General features: G+C 48.3%; 1 protein-coding gene across 1 annotated transcript in view; it reads left to right on the top strand.

Moving 5' to 3' along the window:
- PIGT (phosphatidylinositol glycan anchor biosynthesis class T) overlaps positions 1-13,300 on the top strand; it is a 464,023-nt gene that overhangs the window by 257,598 nt on the left and 193,125 nt on the right. Inside the window, exon 8 of the mRNA XM_069243926.1 lies at positions 4,421-4,586. Within this exon, the coding sequence (XP_069100027.1) occupies positions 4,421-4,586 (166 nt within the window). The remainder of the gene's footprint in view (positions 1-4,420; positions 4,587-13,300) is intronic.

The following is a 13,300-nucleotide window of genomic DNA, read 5'->3' as shown; positions in this document are numbered from 1 at the left end:
AGCTTAGGTAACGCCTTATCTGGTAGAGACCATATTAAGCTGCAGATTCCTATCCTACCTTCCCATCCTCCCTGCTCTGAAAACTGATTTCTGTGGACTCCAATTTCAGGGCCTTAGGTTTGACTCCCCAGTAGCCAGTGTTCTTCATGGCTCTGCGCCTCTGGCGTGGAAAGACGTGAAAAGAAACTGACGTCAGCGTGCCTGGGTGGCACCTATGTAGAACCCGTGGTGTCATTTCCGGTGCAGACGACACAGACCACAGACGTGCAGCGAATAAACACCACCTAACGGCACGCCGGGGTACTGCTTAAGAAAATTCTCTGGGTCCAGTAACACCTGGGGGAAATTCAAAGGCAAGGAATCTGCAACTAGATATTGTCGCTACCAGATAAGGTGTTACCGAAGATAAGGAACTTGTTTTTCTTTAACTCATAGCTGACTCGTAGCACTAATTTGATCCATTGGTACTGGAGTTTAAGCTGGTCAAAGACATGAAGGTGGAAAAGATATTTAGAGAGAACATTAACCTCTTCTTTGGGTTGCAATTCAGTCCTTTCCCCTAGCTCATGTTTGTAACTATTATAATATTGCTTCAAGAAGAATGTAAGATAGTGCTAGCTAGGAAAGATTACAAATGTATTGCTTTTGTTACATCTTCTTGTAGGATACTAGGACCAGTGCTGCAGAGGCTACAAAATCATTGTGTTTGGTATTCTTGGATGTTAGTACAATGTGGATGCCGAAGTTATGAACTCTGGAGAACCAATATTACAAACCAGTAACATTTTCACTGGTTCATAACTCAAAAGTTATGGATGTTTGAATAGTAATTTATTTGTCGTTGTTTTTCATCTGTTATGTGGTTAACTATGTGCATGTGGTTTAGGGCCAGATGTAGGTAGGAAAAAATTAGCGAGTCGGAAATTGCGAGTCATTGCGACTCGCAATTTCCGACTCGCTAAATGGTATCCAAGAAGAAAAAGCGACTTCATTTTGCGACTCGCAAATGAAGTCGCACCGCAGATTGTGAGTCCGCTGTTTGCGAGGTCGCTTTTTGCGACCGCGCCAAAAACAAACACGCAAATTGAGAGTGGGTGTCGCAAATTGAATGCAGGTGCAGCAGAACACTCTGGAAAACACTTCCTGGCTCTTGATGATGACATCACAGCCAGGAAGTTAACTAATACACCTGGGAGGAGGGAGGACCACACCCATTTTAAACTGCTGAACTGCAAACAGGAGGAACAGCAGCTACCATGGCAGACACTCCTAGAAAGCGCAAATTGAAATTTGCTGAAAAAGAACTGGAGGTGCTGACTGAGGAATGCTGCCAGCACCATGAACAACTTTTTGGGAGGGCAGTCCTCAGTGTGCCAGAGGTGGAAAAGAAGAGGATTTGGACTGAAATACAGGACAAGGTCAACTCCATGGGTGTGAGCCACCGGAGTATCGAAGAATTGAAGAAACGGTGGTATGACCTGCGCTCCCAGACCAAGGAGAGGGTGGCAGAGCGGCTCCGGGAGGTGAGGGGGACCATCCACCATACCACCACCCACACCCCTGAAGAAAAGAGTGGAGGAGACCTTGGAGCCAGAGGCAGTGTCCGGGATGGGAGAGCTGGACACGTCAGAGCCAGGACCATCAACCGGTGAGTACCATGAGACATGCATGTACACCCATATCTGCCATACCCCCACCCACCTAGTACACACAGCATGCACAACCAAAATAGCTCCATTTCAGAGTAGCAACCGCCTGCATGGTGCATTATGGGCAATGTAGTCAAGTAGGCAGTTGAAAGGCAACCGTTTATTAGGAAGTAGATAACAGATGGTAGATACTGACAGTGTGTTCCCTATGTCCCACAGGTCTCCCACACGACACCACCTCCAGCCACAGAGTCCATGGGCCACAGGTCAGCCACCAGCCTGCACAGGACTCGGGAACAGCCACCTGCACCACCCAAACACAGTCCCCTCCTGATGCACTAGTGGCCATACTGGTGAGTGAGCCAGCACCCGGTCCCAGCCACAGTGCCGGTTTACAGGACACTGAGCCTCCACTGCGTCTCGGGCGACGTCTAAATGTCCCTCCAGTGCCGCAGGCTGAGCCAGGGGAGGCCTCCATGTCAGCCGCCGAGGCTGCACTCCTACGTGGTCAGCACCTGCAGACACGATAGATAAGGAACATATCAGGGCCCATGCGGCGCAAGGAACAGAACCAGAACACAGGGCTGCAACTGGTACACACGGAGCTGCAACAGGTAAATATCCATGTTGGCGACCTTGCGCTCTCAATGAGACAGCTGGTGTCAGAACTAATCACTGAGAGAGCGGGTGCAAGGCGCCGTGACAGGCAGCTCATCCACCGGCTGGACCGCATGACTGCCTCCATCGTCAGGCTGGCTGTGAACACCACTGGCCTGTCACGGCGCACGGTCAGCCTCCAGGTGGACATGGGCCACTTTGCCAGTGATGTGGCACGTGGGCTGGGACGTCTCAGCCACGCAGTAGATCTCATGGAGGCACGACAGGTGGCTAGGGGCGTGGCAGACACGCCGCAGGACAGCGCAGTGGGCTCCACCGTTAGCAGTGTCTCAGCCAGTGACACCAGGGTGTTGTGCAGTGGTAGCGCAAGGCAGGGCACTGCTGACACACCAGGAACCAGCCATGCTGGGCGAGCCCGGAGTAGAGTGTGAGCTACGCACTGTCCTGGAGTAGAGGCACGTGAGGTTAATGTGTCCTCATGCCAGGTGGACTTTTACAGCCCCTGAACTGTAGTTTATGTACATAGTTTTTTTGGTGCACATTATTAAATTCCTTGTTTGTTCCACTTCACTCCTGGACTCTTTGTGTGTGACATTAGTGAGTGTGGTGACAGTTAGCACGTACCTTCCAAAGTATTGGTTTGCAATGTGGTCCCGTCTCGGTCTTCCTTGATTTGCAATGCTTCTATCCCCATGATGGCGATGTGCTAGCTCTTGCTCGTCATCCTCCGAATCTGGGTCTTCTGGGGTGAGAGGTAGCTCACGTCTGGTGGCAATGTTGTGCAGTATAGCGCATGCGCCAACGATCTTGAAAGCTGTTATTGGGGTATACTGGAGGGCACCTTCACTTCTGTGGAGGCATCTGAATCTTGCCTTCAGCAGTCCAAAGGTCCTCTCTATGATATTTCGGGTCCTCATATGTGCACTGTTGTATCGCCTCTCTGTCTCATTGCTGGGTGTTAAGTACGGGGTAAGTATCCATGGTCGTAGTGCATATGCACTGTCACCTGTTTGGCACAAAATGTACAATGTTAGCTGGGCATAGATGGGTTCCACATTGACCTGTGTGTATGCCTTCAAGGTGTATTCAGCTATACCTAGGAGGTATCCGTCTCCAAACTCCCCACGTTCTAGGCGTTGGTGTATCCCACTGTGCCTGAAAATGTAGGAGTCATGTGTGCTCCCTGGAAATTTGGCAACCATGTCAGTGATAACATAATGGGCTTCACATACCACCTGGATGTTCAGTGAGTGAGTACATTTCCGGTTGCGGAACAGATATTCCAGATTTCCAGGAGGGCATATTTGTATATGTGTCCCGTCTACACACCCTATAACATGGGGGAAGTTGGCAATCCTGTAGAATTCCAACTTGGTGCTGTTGATTTCTGCCTCATTCCTGGGTAGGTATATGTATCTGGACATGTGTGTGAGTATGGCATCTAGGAATGCTCTGAAGAACCGTGAGAGTGCACTTTGGGATACCCCACCTGCCACGGCAATGACCCCCTGATAGCTACCCGAGGCCAAGAGGTGCAGTGAGCATAGCACTTGCACATGTGTGGGGATGGCGCAGCCGCGCACAGTCTGGCGTTGAGGCTGCGGATTGAGTAGATCTATTAAACCTAGTATTGCTGCACTGCTAAGTCTATATTTATCATATATCTCCTCCTCAGTTTGTTGGGAAAGTGTCTGCCTGGTTCTGTATATCTTCTCCTGTCTCTGGCTCCTCCTCCTCATCTGCTGTGCGCCGTGGGCTCTCCTCCTCCTTGCTATCACATATATCTCCGCCATCTTGAGTAACCCAGGTGCCTTCTGGATCTCCTTTTATACTTTGGTTCTGGTTACCACCTGCTTGTGACGCCAAAAAAGATGTAGCACATGTTCCCAGTCAGTTATATGTTGAGTCTTGTATTCTTAATCAAGTCATCTGTACATTTTTTGGGGATCACATAGCGAATACTTTGCATACCTAGTTATATTTGTTTTTCCATTTCTGCCAGTGCTCGTGTTATCCCCTTTCCCACATACAGACTTAAATGCATACAGCCACATTGCCCTTGCTAGTCCATTTCACTCGGATATAAAAGAATACCTGTTAATTTTAGTGATTTTTCTTTCAGTGTATGTAACATGTAACAATCTGTTTTCCAGAACAAAGAGCTGTTTGAAATTACCCCTGCATCCGTTTATCAGTACTCAACCGTGTTCCAGGGCGATCAAAAAACATATGGAGTATATGATTTACTGAACCCTCAGCTTTTCAATACATCCCGAAGTCTGAACATCATTCTGAAATGGAAACAACCGCATCAGAACAGTAAGTATAACCATAACCTTAGAAATCGCCGCCCACCTCATGATTGGCGTATAACCGATCTGGTTCCAATATAGAAGGCAGCAAAACCAGACGCTGACAGGTAGAGAACTGTAAATATTGTGAGATGCACGTCACTTCCATTATTGAAAACATTGTTGAACCTCTGAGTATTGAGTGGCCAGTTATGATTGCATGCCTTGATGTAGGTGTGAAGTTAAACTGAGCTGTTTGTTGAGATGGTATAGCAAAAAGGGTGTGTGTGACATTTAGCAGAGATTTTCTATTTAGTCTTAGCAGGTGCATTTCATGCAATGCAACAGAAAAAAGTACTTTAAAAAAATCTAAGTGGGGTTTCATGATTAGTTAATCTAATGTATTGACAACTGGTAGAAAGATTCTTGCCAGGTGGTAGTCTTTTCTGACATAGCATCGAATTGTTATGATATGTGTAATTATTTGGTACTTACGTCGTTGAGCTACAAGTGTCACTGCTCTGGGCGGTTCTGTCAGGACTCCGGGTGGAGCACCCCTTGAGGTCAGGGAATACCTCCCTATGAATGTAGTGTACCAAAGGAGAGGAGCAGATAAAGGCATAGACCAGGAATGAAAAGCTACAGTATAGTAAAGCATAGAAACAGGATAGTGAAGACAGAGCAACCTTAGTGTGAACAAACAGGGAACGGATCAGTGATGGATAACTCCACTGGGTTTACCACTAAGGTTGTAAACAGGTAAGGCTCAGAACTCACCACAGCAACAGGAAACATCAATTCCGCTGTGGAGATTACTCTTATAGATAGTCAACCCCGCAAGCCCCATAGAAAGGAGGCAGCAGAAGTGATTCTGTCTCTGGACCCTTAGGGCACAAACAAGGATTGTACTTATATACACGAGACAAGGCCTTGTGGGTCCAGCCTGAGACACGGTGTCAATTCCTGGAAAACAGCAATGACACACTGTCACAGAAAAGCACTTAAGACTACATACAATACAAAACAAAGGACGGGGCAGGAATTGCCCCCTGGAAACCAGGAGCCAACCCCTGTACAAAGGAAAACACGTCTACACAGGTGAGGACTAATAGTACACTTACCAGACACAATAACCCAAGAGGAAATTACAGTCTAGGAAACTGTAACAAGCAAGAGACTACCTACAGGAGAACTAGAGACTTCAAGAATCACAGAGAAAGAGAACAGAAACTAGGGACCAAGGCTAAGATACAGAAGAGAAATCACGGTGCTAAGGAAGAAGCAAAAGGAATAAGTAAAGGGAAAATAATACCAGAAACGGAAGGACCAAACTAGGAAGCGAAGCAGGAATAGGTCTGGAAAACAGGGAACAGGCTCAGGCTGAAGCAAAGCAGGAACAGGACTGGAAAACAGGGAGCAGGCTCCAGCTGAAGTGAGCAGGAACAGGACTGGAAAATAGGGCACGGGCCCTGGCTGAAGCAAGCAGGAACAGGACTAGAAAACAGGGAGCAGGCTCTGGCTGAAGCAAGCAGGAACAGGATTGGAAAACAAGCCAACAAGAGGCTCGGTACACAAAGGAAACTAACTCCAGTGCACGACAGGGAGTTTCAGGAAATGGCAGCTTATAAGCAGTTCCAGGCAGCAGCAAGCCCAGGGTGGAGCCAAGTGTGTGTGTGCAGTTCCAGTCTCAAGTCCTAGAGGAGAGAATCCAGTACAAAGGAACAGCAGGACTATTCTGATAGAAAGCAATGGACAGCAGATTCCAGGTCTTACTGACTACTAGGCAATGCATTATGGGACCTGAAGTCAATGGAAGCAAATGTAGGTCTTCAATTAGATACAATATCAAAATGGGAAGCAAGCAGGAGTCAGAATGTGACTCTGGATGAGTGTTAGTAGTGATTTCCAGGCTGCAGATAAACCATGTGCAGCGCCCCCCCCAGAGATGAGACGACAGAGTTGTAACAACAAGTCCTTGAAGATCGACAGTCCATGACTTAAATTCCCATTGAAGTATTTCGCAAGAGCCGAAGTTCAAGACATCCAGCCTCAGCTCTGCTCTGCTTTGAGGATGGAATTTTGAGTTGGAAGGTGTGCCCCCATCTCTCACCCACATGGCCAGCAAAGGAGGTTAGAACGTGCCACATATCCTCACAGTAGAAAATTAAACGGATTCTTTTGGTTGTGTTTTCGCCTGTGGCTTGAGCTGGGAACTGTGACTATCCCCAGGCAAAGCGATGACTCCACTGTGTTCCAAACCATGATAAGGTTCGATGAGACATAGTGAAGCGTAAGTTAAACCAGGACTTACTTTGGGCTGAACATATGGTGACAAAAATTCCATGGACACTCACTGCACTGGAGGATTCCAACGCCAACAGAGCTAGCGGGAAATTCAGGTAGCTGAATGACCTTTATGAAAATGTAAAGTTTGAAGGTGAAGCTGCCAAACCATAGACAAAAAAAGAGGGGAGTGTTTTTCAAGATATTATGAATAGTGGTGTGGGGCATCTCCCACCTACTGAAGTTTGACAATTTTAAAGTATACTCAGAAAAACCAGGGAGACCTACAACACTACATATGATGTGTTTTTTCGATGTAACACTGACTTTGAATATGAGGTGACACTGGAGCAGAATGAGCAGTTTGGGATGCCCATAATGGGACAAAAAGATATGGCTGCTGTGCCTCTTGATCCCTCTGGATGGAGGGGTGGTTGTGAGGGGGCACCGACTGGTGCAGGAACATTAGAGGAATAATTTGAAAATATTGAGACTCTCATTGCCTCTGACATGAAGACATAAATGCAAGGGGGGTGGGCTCATCCACTTGAGCTGCCAGATAAAACAGACTTGATGGTCCACAACAGCTGCAAGAGGAACCTAGACAGCTGGAGGACATGAGGAAGTTTAGCCCTTGAAAGGTAGAGCTGCGTGCGCCTGGACCTACCAAACTGAATGAGCAGGTGAGCGATCACCTCCTGTGTGTAGGCACATCCGGGGGGAGGGATCACCCATGGACGGATGGAACATTATTTGAGGGGAAACATCCCAAACACTGGGTGATAGAGACACCCAATGTAAAGTTTCAGAGTATGTATAATGGAAGCCAGATGAGCTCTTCCAGACTAGAGAATTTTAGAGCATTGGAGTTGGTGGATTAAAAGGGGCACTTCCTTGGCTTCCTAGTTGGCTTCATGAAAGCATGCTTGTCCCCTAGATTAAGCTGAAAAGGGTGATTAATCTGGAGAGCACTGCTATGGAGGGCGCCTAGCTGACATGACTAACTTAGTATAGAAGGCCTTCTCCAAATCTCTCATCGCTCCCGCACCAACTACTGTAATCACCAAGAGTATGTGCTTTCTGCTCTTCCTTCCTTTACCCTTTCATTTCATGTTTGATTCACCCTCCGCATTACCACACCGCTGTCCTGTGACCTTCTCCTATTCTTTGTTCAGTTGTCCATTCACCTCCCCCTTTCATCCAAATTAGCTAATTCTGTATATATGTTGGCTGTATACTGTGCAAACCTAGCAAAGAGCAGTGGTGTGCTGTGCAGATTCAGAGGTAAAGACACAGTGAATGAGTGATTGGAGGGAAAGTTAGGTTCTGCAGTTTCAAGTGTACTGTTACTTCACTGTGATGTAGTGCCCTATAAAAAAAGATGAGAGTTCTTGTAGATCCCCAGCATAGTGTGCATACTTCTTCTTTTTGAAGGGGGATGGTATCCCTTGTGAGTCTAAAATGCATGTTCATTGGTTGACTCTATTAAAGGACTAAATAAGATTGCCACTGGTGGCAAAGCAAGGGTCCAGGACCTCAGCCGCCCTCCTCACCACCATGACATAGGAAACCCCTTCATCCGTAGCTACACTAGAAGGAGAGAAAGGGCCATTGTCTAGGGAGGTATCCAGACCACTGGCACCTGCCACTTCCTCATACCAGTTGTCCTCAGGCTCTTCTAAGGGGTTCTGGTAACCATAAGGATCCTCAGATCTCCTCAATTATACTCCTCACAGGGCCTCCAGGGAAGGCCACGGTTTTGCAACTGGTTTGGATCCAGCACTGAATCCAATGGGTCAAAGTGGCACAGAGGGTGGACCCATAAGCAGATATCCAGTGGGGGTACTAGCCGAACCCATGAGGCTTGAAGCCCAGAGGAGTCAGCCCACCCAAAAATAAGCTGCATGGCCTCATACAATTCACGTAGTTGGGAGGGGGTCGCTCCAGGAAACTCAGGAAGGTGCAGAGTGGACTTAGAGGCACGGTTAACAAGTGGAAGTGGGGCCTAGAGTGGTAACATTGTTCCCGTGCCTCGTCCAATGATTTGCACAGGCCCGTTGAAGTCAAAGAACGCTACAACTTCTTAGATTTTTTGTTTGTGGGACTTACCCTATAACTTCAAGTACAATGACTAATGCCTGGAACGGCTCTGCAAACAAGCCCGGGACCAACCATGCGAACGGGCCTGGAGCTTTGCAGAGTCGACAGACATCAAGCGACCGAGATTTTCAGTGAGTGCTCCTGCAGTACTCTGAAGGTCATGGTGCAGGTCCTGAGGTTGTGGCCTGGCTGCAAGTACCAGATACAAACCAGATGAGGGTCTCTCGCAGACATCTGCCAGTGACAGGAACCACAAGGTTTAAGCCTCACAGGTTTTTGGGTGATATCCTTGTACACTGCCATACAAGGTCTCAAAAAAGGTTGAAAAAATACTGAAAAAAGATGCCCAAAACATGGGCATAGGTAACTATCTCTGGATTGGCGCTGATGGTGCGGAAAGAAAAGAAATTTCAGTGCACTGGTGTAGTGCCTACATAGTCAGGACATATTCCTGGTCGCTTGTAGGAAGCTACCTTTTTTATATGGTCATCCCCACAATTGTTGCTCTGGATGGTGTTGGTTATGGCTCTGAAGGTGCAGCAGAACCTGCTAACCAGGCTCCAGTGCCAGTGCTCTCTCCCTAAATTAATATATGTGACTTGGTGCCCCCAATTGGCAATGGCTTTAACCCCCCCCATATATGTTCCTAGTAGATGGTAACAACTGTGCCTAGGGCATAGGTGTTAAAGGGATCGCCAGGGCCTGAAGCACTATTTATGCCACCTTGAGTTACCAAATTAACTACTGACAGCAAGCCTGCCATTGCAGTCTGCAGGAGCTGCACAAACTGCTTGAACTCAACTGTGTCCGCACCATGTGTGTCACAGTCAAAGCTAATCTATGTCTACCGTAAGAAAGGGCTCCTGCCCAGAAGGCAGGGTCTATTACATTAAAGGTGTGGGGATATAAGTGCAACCTTATGTCTCTATAGTCACCTTTCCATTAAAGGCTGCTATAAGTGAAAGGCAGTCCATAGGATAACATGGGCTGGCACCCAGGCAAACCGGAGGTCCCCAACTCCATTATGGTACAGCCGAAATGGGGCATGTTTGGTATCAAACAATGTGCCTTCTCACCCCTGGTATGAATTTATTTTCGAGGTCGATGTGGCATGCACCCAGGTGGCTACCTGAGAGGTTGCCCTCCTAGTTGCCTCAGTTTTCCTGTGCCCTGGCTGCCAGCTTGAAGCTACTGCTGCTAAGACAGGATTCTGACCCCAAAGGAAGGAGTGTGAACCCTCTCAGGTGTCAAAACAAAGACCGGGACGGTAAAGAGGTCACCCGTCCTTCCTCCCAGGAAGACTAGTGAAATGGCACATCAAATTGCTGAGCTTCAAAAGGCACACCACCACTGCTATGTAAGCAGTCCGTTCTTCAGTGGAGTACAAAGCCACCCCCCTTCTCCCAGGCACATTTGCATCTGGGCATGCAGAAAATTAGTCAGAAGGTGTAAGCTCCCAGAAGTCTGGTCACACCTCTAGGGTGGGCTACCTGCTCAGTACAGATGAGGAATACTTCTGCCATCTTGAAAAGTGTAAAATCTGGGTAGAAAAGGTGCCACAACCCTCCAGATGTGGTCATCTCGGGTAGATTAGCTACTTGGACTAGTCCATTGGCTACTTGCACTTCGATTCCCCTAGGAAGAGGTAACCCTTTGAGAGGCAAAGGCAAGACCAGACTCCCTTGGACTAATGGCATCAGTCCCCTGCACACTGCAGGTAAAAAGCACCAGTGGAACCAAAGAAGCGCTGGCTATCGTGCTTCCAAGGGATCGCCCAAAAACTGGTGGTCCAGTGCATTGTGGGGCGTGTAGTCCAGCTCTCCACCAAGTTTCAGCAGGCGACCATTTTCCCCAGGACCTCCGGAAAGGGAGATAGCTTCTTCTCCACCTTACCACTGCTAAAGCTTGTTGGTAGCCAGTCTGGCCATCAAAACCTTTACCCGACGATGCAACCATTGCAACACCTGTATCCAACATCACCAGTCGCTCCATAGTTGAGTTTAGTGCATCTGCTTCCTCGCCTGCACCATTTCCGTGGTAAATCCAGCAACCACAGCTTCCGTTCAGTCCCAAGCCCACCTCTGCACCCGAGGCCTGTGCAAGGGTTTGTCTGAGCTCCCTATGGGTGGCAAAAGAAATACTGCAGCCCATATGGATCTCCTGGAACCCCAATGCCCTAGATACCTAGGTACCATATCCTAGGGACTTATAAGGGAGGTCCAGTATGCCAATTGAAATTGGTAAATGAAGTCACTAGTCTGCAGTAACCAATTTAAAAGCAGGGAGAGCAGAAGCACTGAGGTTCTGATTAGCAGAACCTCAGTGACACAGTTAAGCACTACACAGACACACACATTAGGACATAAACGATGAGCACTGGGGTCCTGACCAGCAGAATCCCAGTGAGACAGGCAAAAACATACTGACATACAGGTAAAAATGGGGGTAACATGCCAAGGATGATTGTACTTTCCTACAAAACACCCCCCCCCCCCCATCAAATGAGGGACAGTAAGGCTAACCTTGCCCAGATGAGTCTTCATTGTCTAAGTGGAAATATCTGGAGAGTCCATCTGCATTGGAGTGGGTACTCCCAGGTCTATGTTCCACTGTATAGTCCATTCCCTGTAGGGAAATGGACCACTTCAACAATTTAGGGTTTTCACCTTTCATTTGTTTTAGCCAGAGTAGAGGTTTGTGGTCTGTCAGAACAATAAAGTGAGCCCCAAACAGGTAGGGTCTCAGCTTCTTCAGTGCCCAGACCACAGCAAAGGCCTCCCTCTCTATGGCAGACCAATGCTTTTCTCTAGGCGTCAACCTCCTGCTAATGAAAGCAACAGGTTGATCCTGGCCCTCTGAGTTCAGTTGCAATAGTACAGCCCCTACCTCTAATTCAGAAGCATCTGATTGAACAATTATTTTTTTGGAGTAGTTTGGGCTCTTTAAGACAGGTGCAGAGCACATTGCCTGCTTAAGCTCCTCAAAAGCTTTCTGACAGCTAGCTGTCCACAATACCCTTTTAGGCATTTTCTTACTGGTGAGGTCATTAAGAGATGCTGCAATGGAGCCATAGTTCTTAATGAACCTCCTGTAATACCCAGTGAGACCTAAGAAGGCTCTGACCTGGGTCTGAGTTGTAGGGGAAGCCCAGTCCACAATAGTCTGAATCTTCCCCTGAAGTGGTGCAATCTGTTCCCCACCTACCAGGTGGCCCAGATAAACCACTTTCCCCTGCCCTATCTGGCACTTTGAAGCCTTCATAGTTAGGCATGCCTTTTGTAGGGCCTCAACAACTTTCCAGAGGTGGACCAGGTGATCATCCCAGGTGAAGCTAAAGACAGCAATATTGTCTAAATATGCTGCACTAAAAGATTCCAAACCTTGGAGGACTCTATTCACCAGCCTCTGAAAAGTGGCAGGTGCATTTTTCAAACCAAAGGACATCACTGTGAAGTGATAATGCCCTCCTATGGTAGAAAATTAAGGTTCGATGGCATCTGTCGCTGTAGATACGCATGTTCTGCAATAGCTCGCCATCTGGTGTTGGGCCGGAGTGTTACAAGTTGTTTTTCTTCGAAGAAGTCTTTCGAGTCACGGGACCGAGTGACTCCTCCTTTTGTCTCCATTGCGCATGGGCGTCGACTCCATCTTCGATTGTTTTTTTTCCGCCATCGGGTTCGGACGTGTTCCTGTCGCTCCGAGTTTCGGAACGGAAAATTAGCTAATTTCAGAAGATTTTCGTCGGTATTGTTGCGTTCGGGATCGGCGTACTTAGATTCCACACCGCATCGAAGATCGAAGAGCTCCGGTGCCCTTCGGGGTAGTTTTTCGATCCTCCGTTGGGGCCTGGTCGGCCCGACCGCGTGCTGAAGAACGCCAATGGAACGGACCCCGTTCCGTTTCTGCCCCAAATGCCACAATAAATACCCCTACACAGACCAACACTTGGTCTGCAACCTGTGCCTGTCACCTGAGCACAGCGAAGACACCTGCGAGGCCTGTCGTGCGTTCCGGTCCCGAAAAACACTCCGAGACCGTCGAGCCAGAAGACTTCCGATGGCGTCCGCACCGACAGCCCAACGGGAGTTCGAGGAACAGGAAGAGGAAGGTACCTTCTCGATCCAAGACTCGGACTCCGAAGGATTCGACGATACACAAACCGTGAGTAAGACGTCAAAATCCACTCAGAGGAACATTTACAAGGCCCAGGGGACGCCACTGCCACCAGGCCATGGCTCGACCCATAAATTCGGTGACCGACCGTCGGCACCGAAAAAGGCCCAAACAGTGCCGAGATCGTCCGACTCCGGTCGAGACACCGGCACGCAGCCTTCTCGGGACCGAGAAAGTGCTGGAGAC

The sequence above is a fragment of the Pleurodeles waltl genome, chromosome 7 (genome assembly GCF_031143425.1).
Source record: "Pleurodeles waltl isolate 20211129_DDA chromosome 7, aPleWal1.hap1.20221129, whole genome shotgun sequence".
In the NCBI taxonomy this organism is placed as follows: Eukaryota; Metazoa; Chordata; class Amphibia; order Caudata; family Salamandridae; genus Pleurodeles; species Pleurodeles waltl.
Note: the sequence above shows the minus strand (reverse complement) of the source record. Positions and strands in the feature narration are given on the sequence as shown.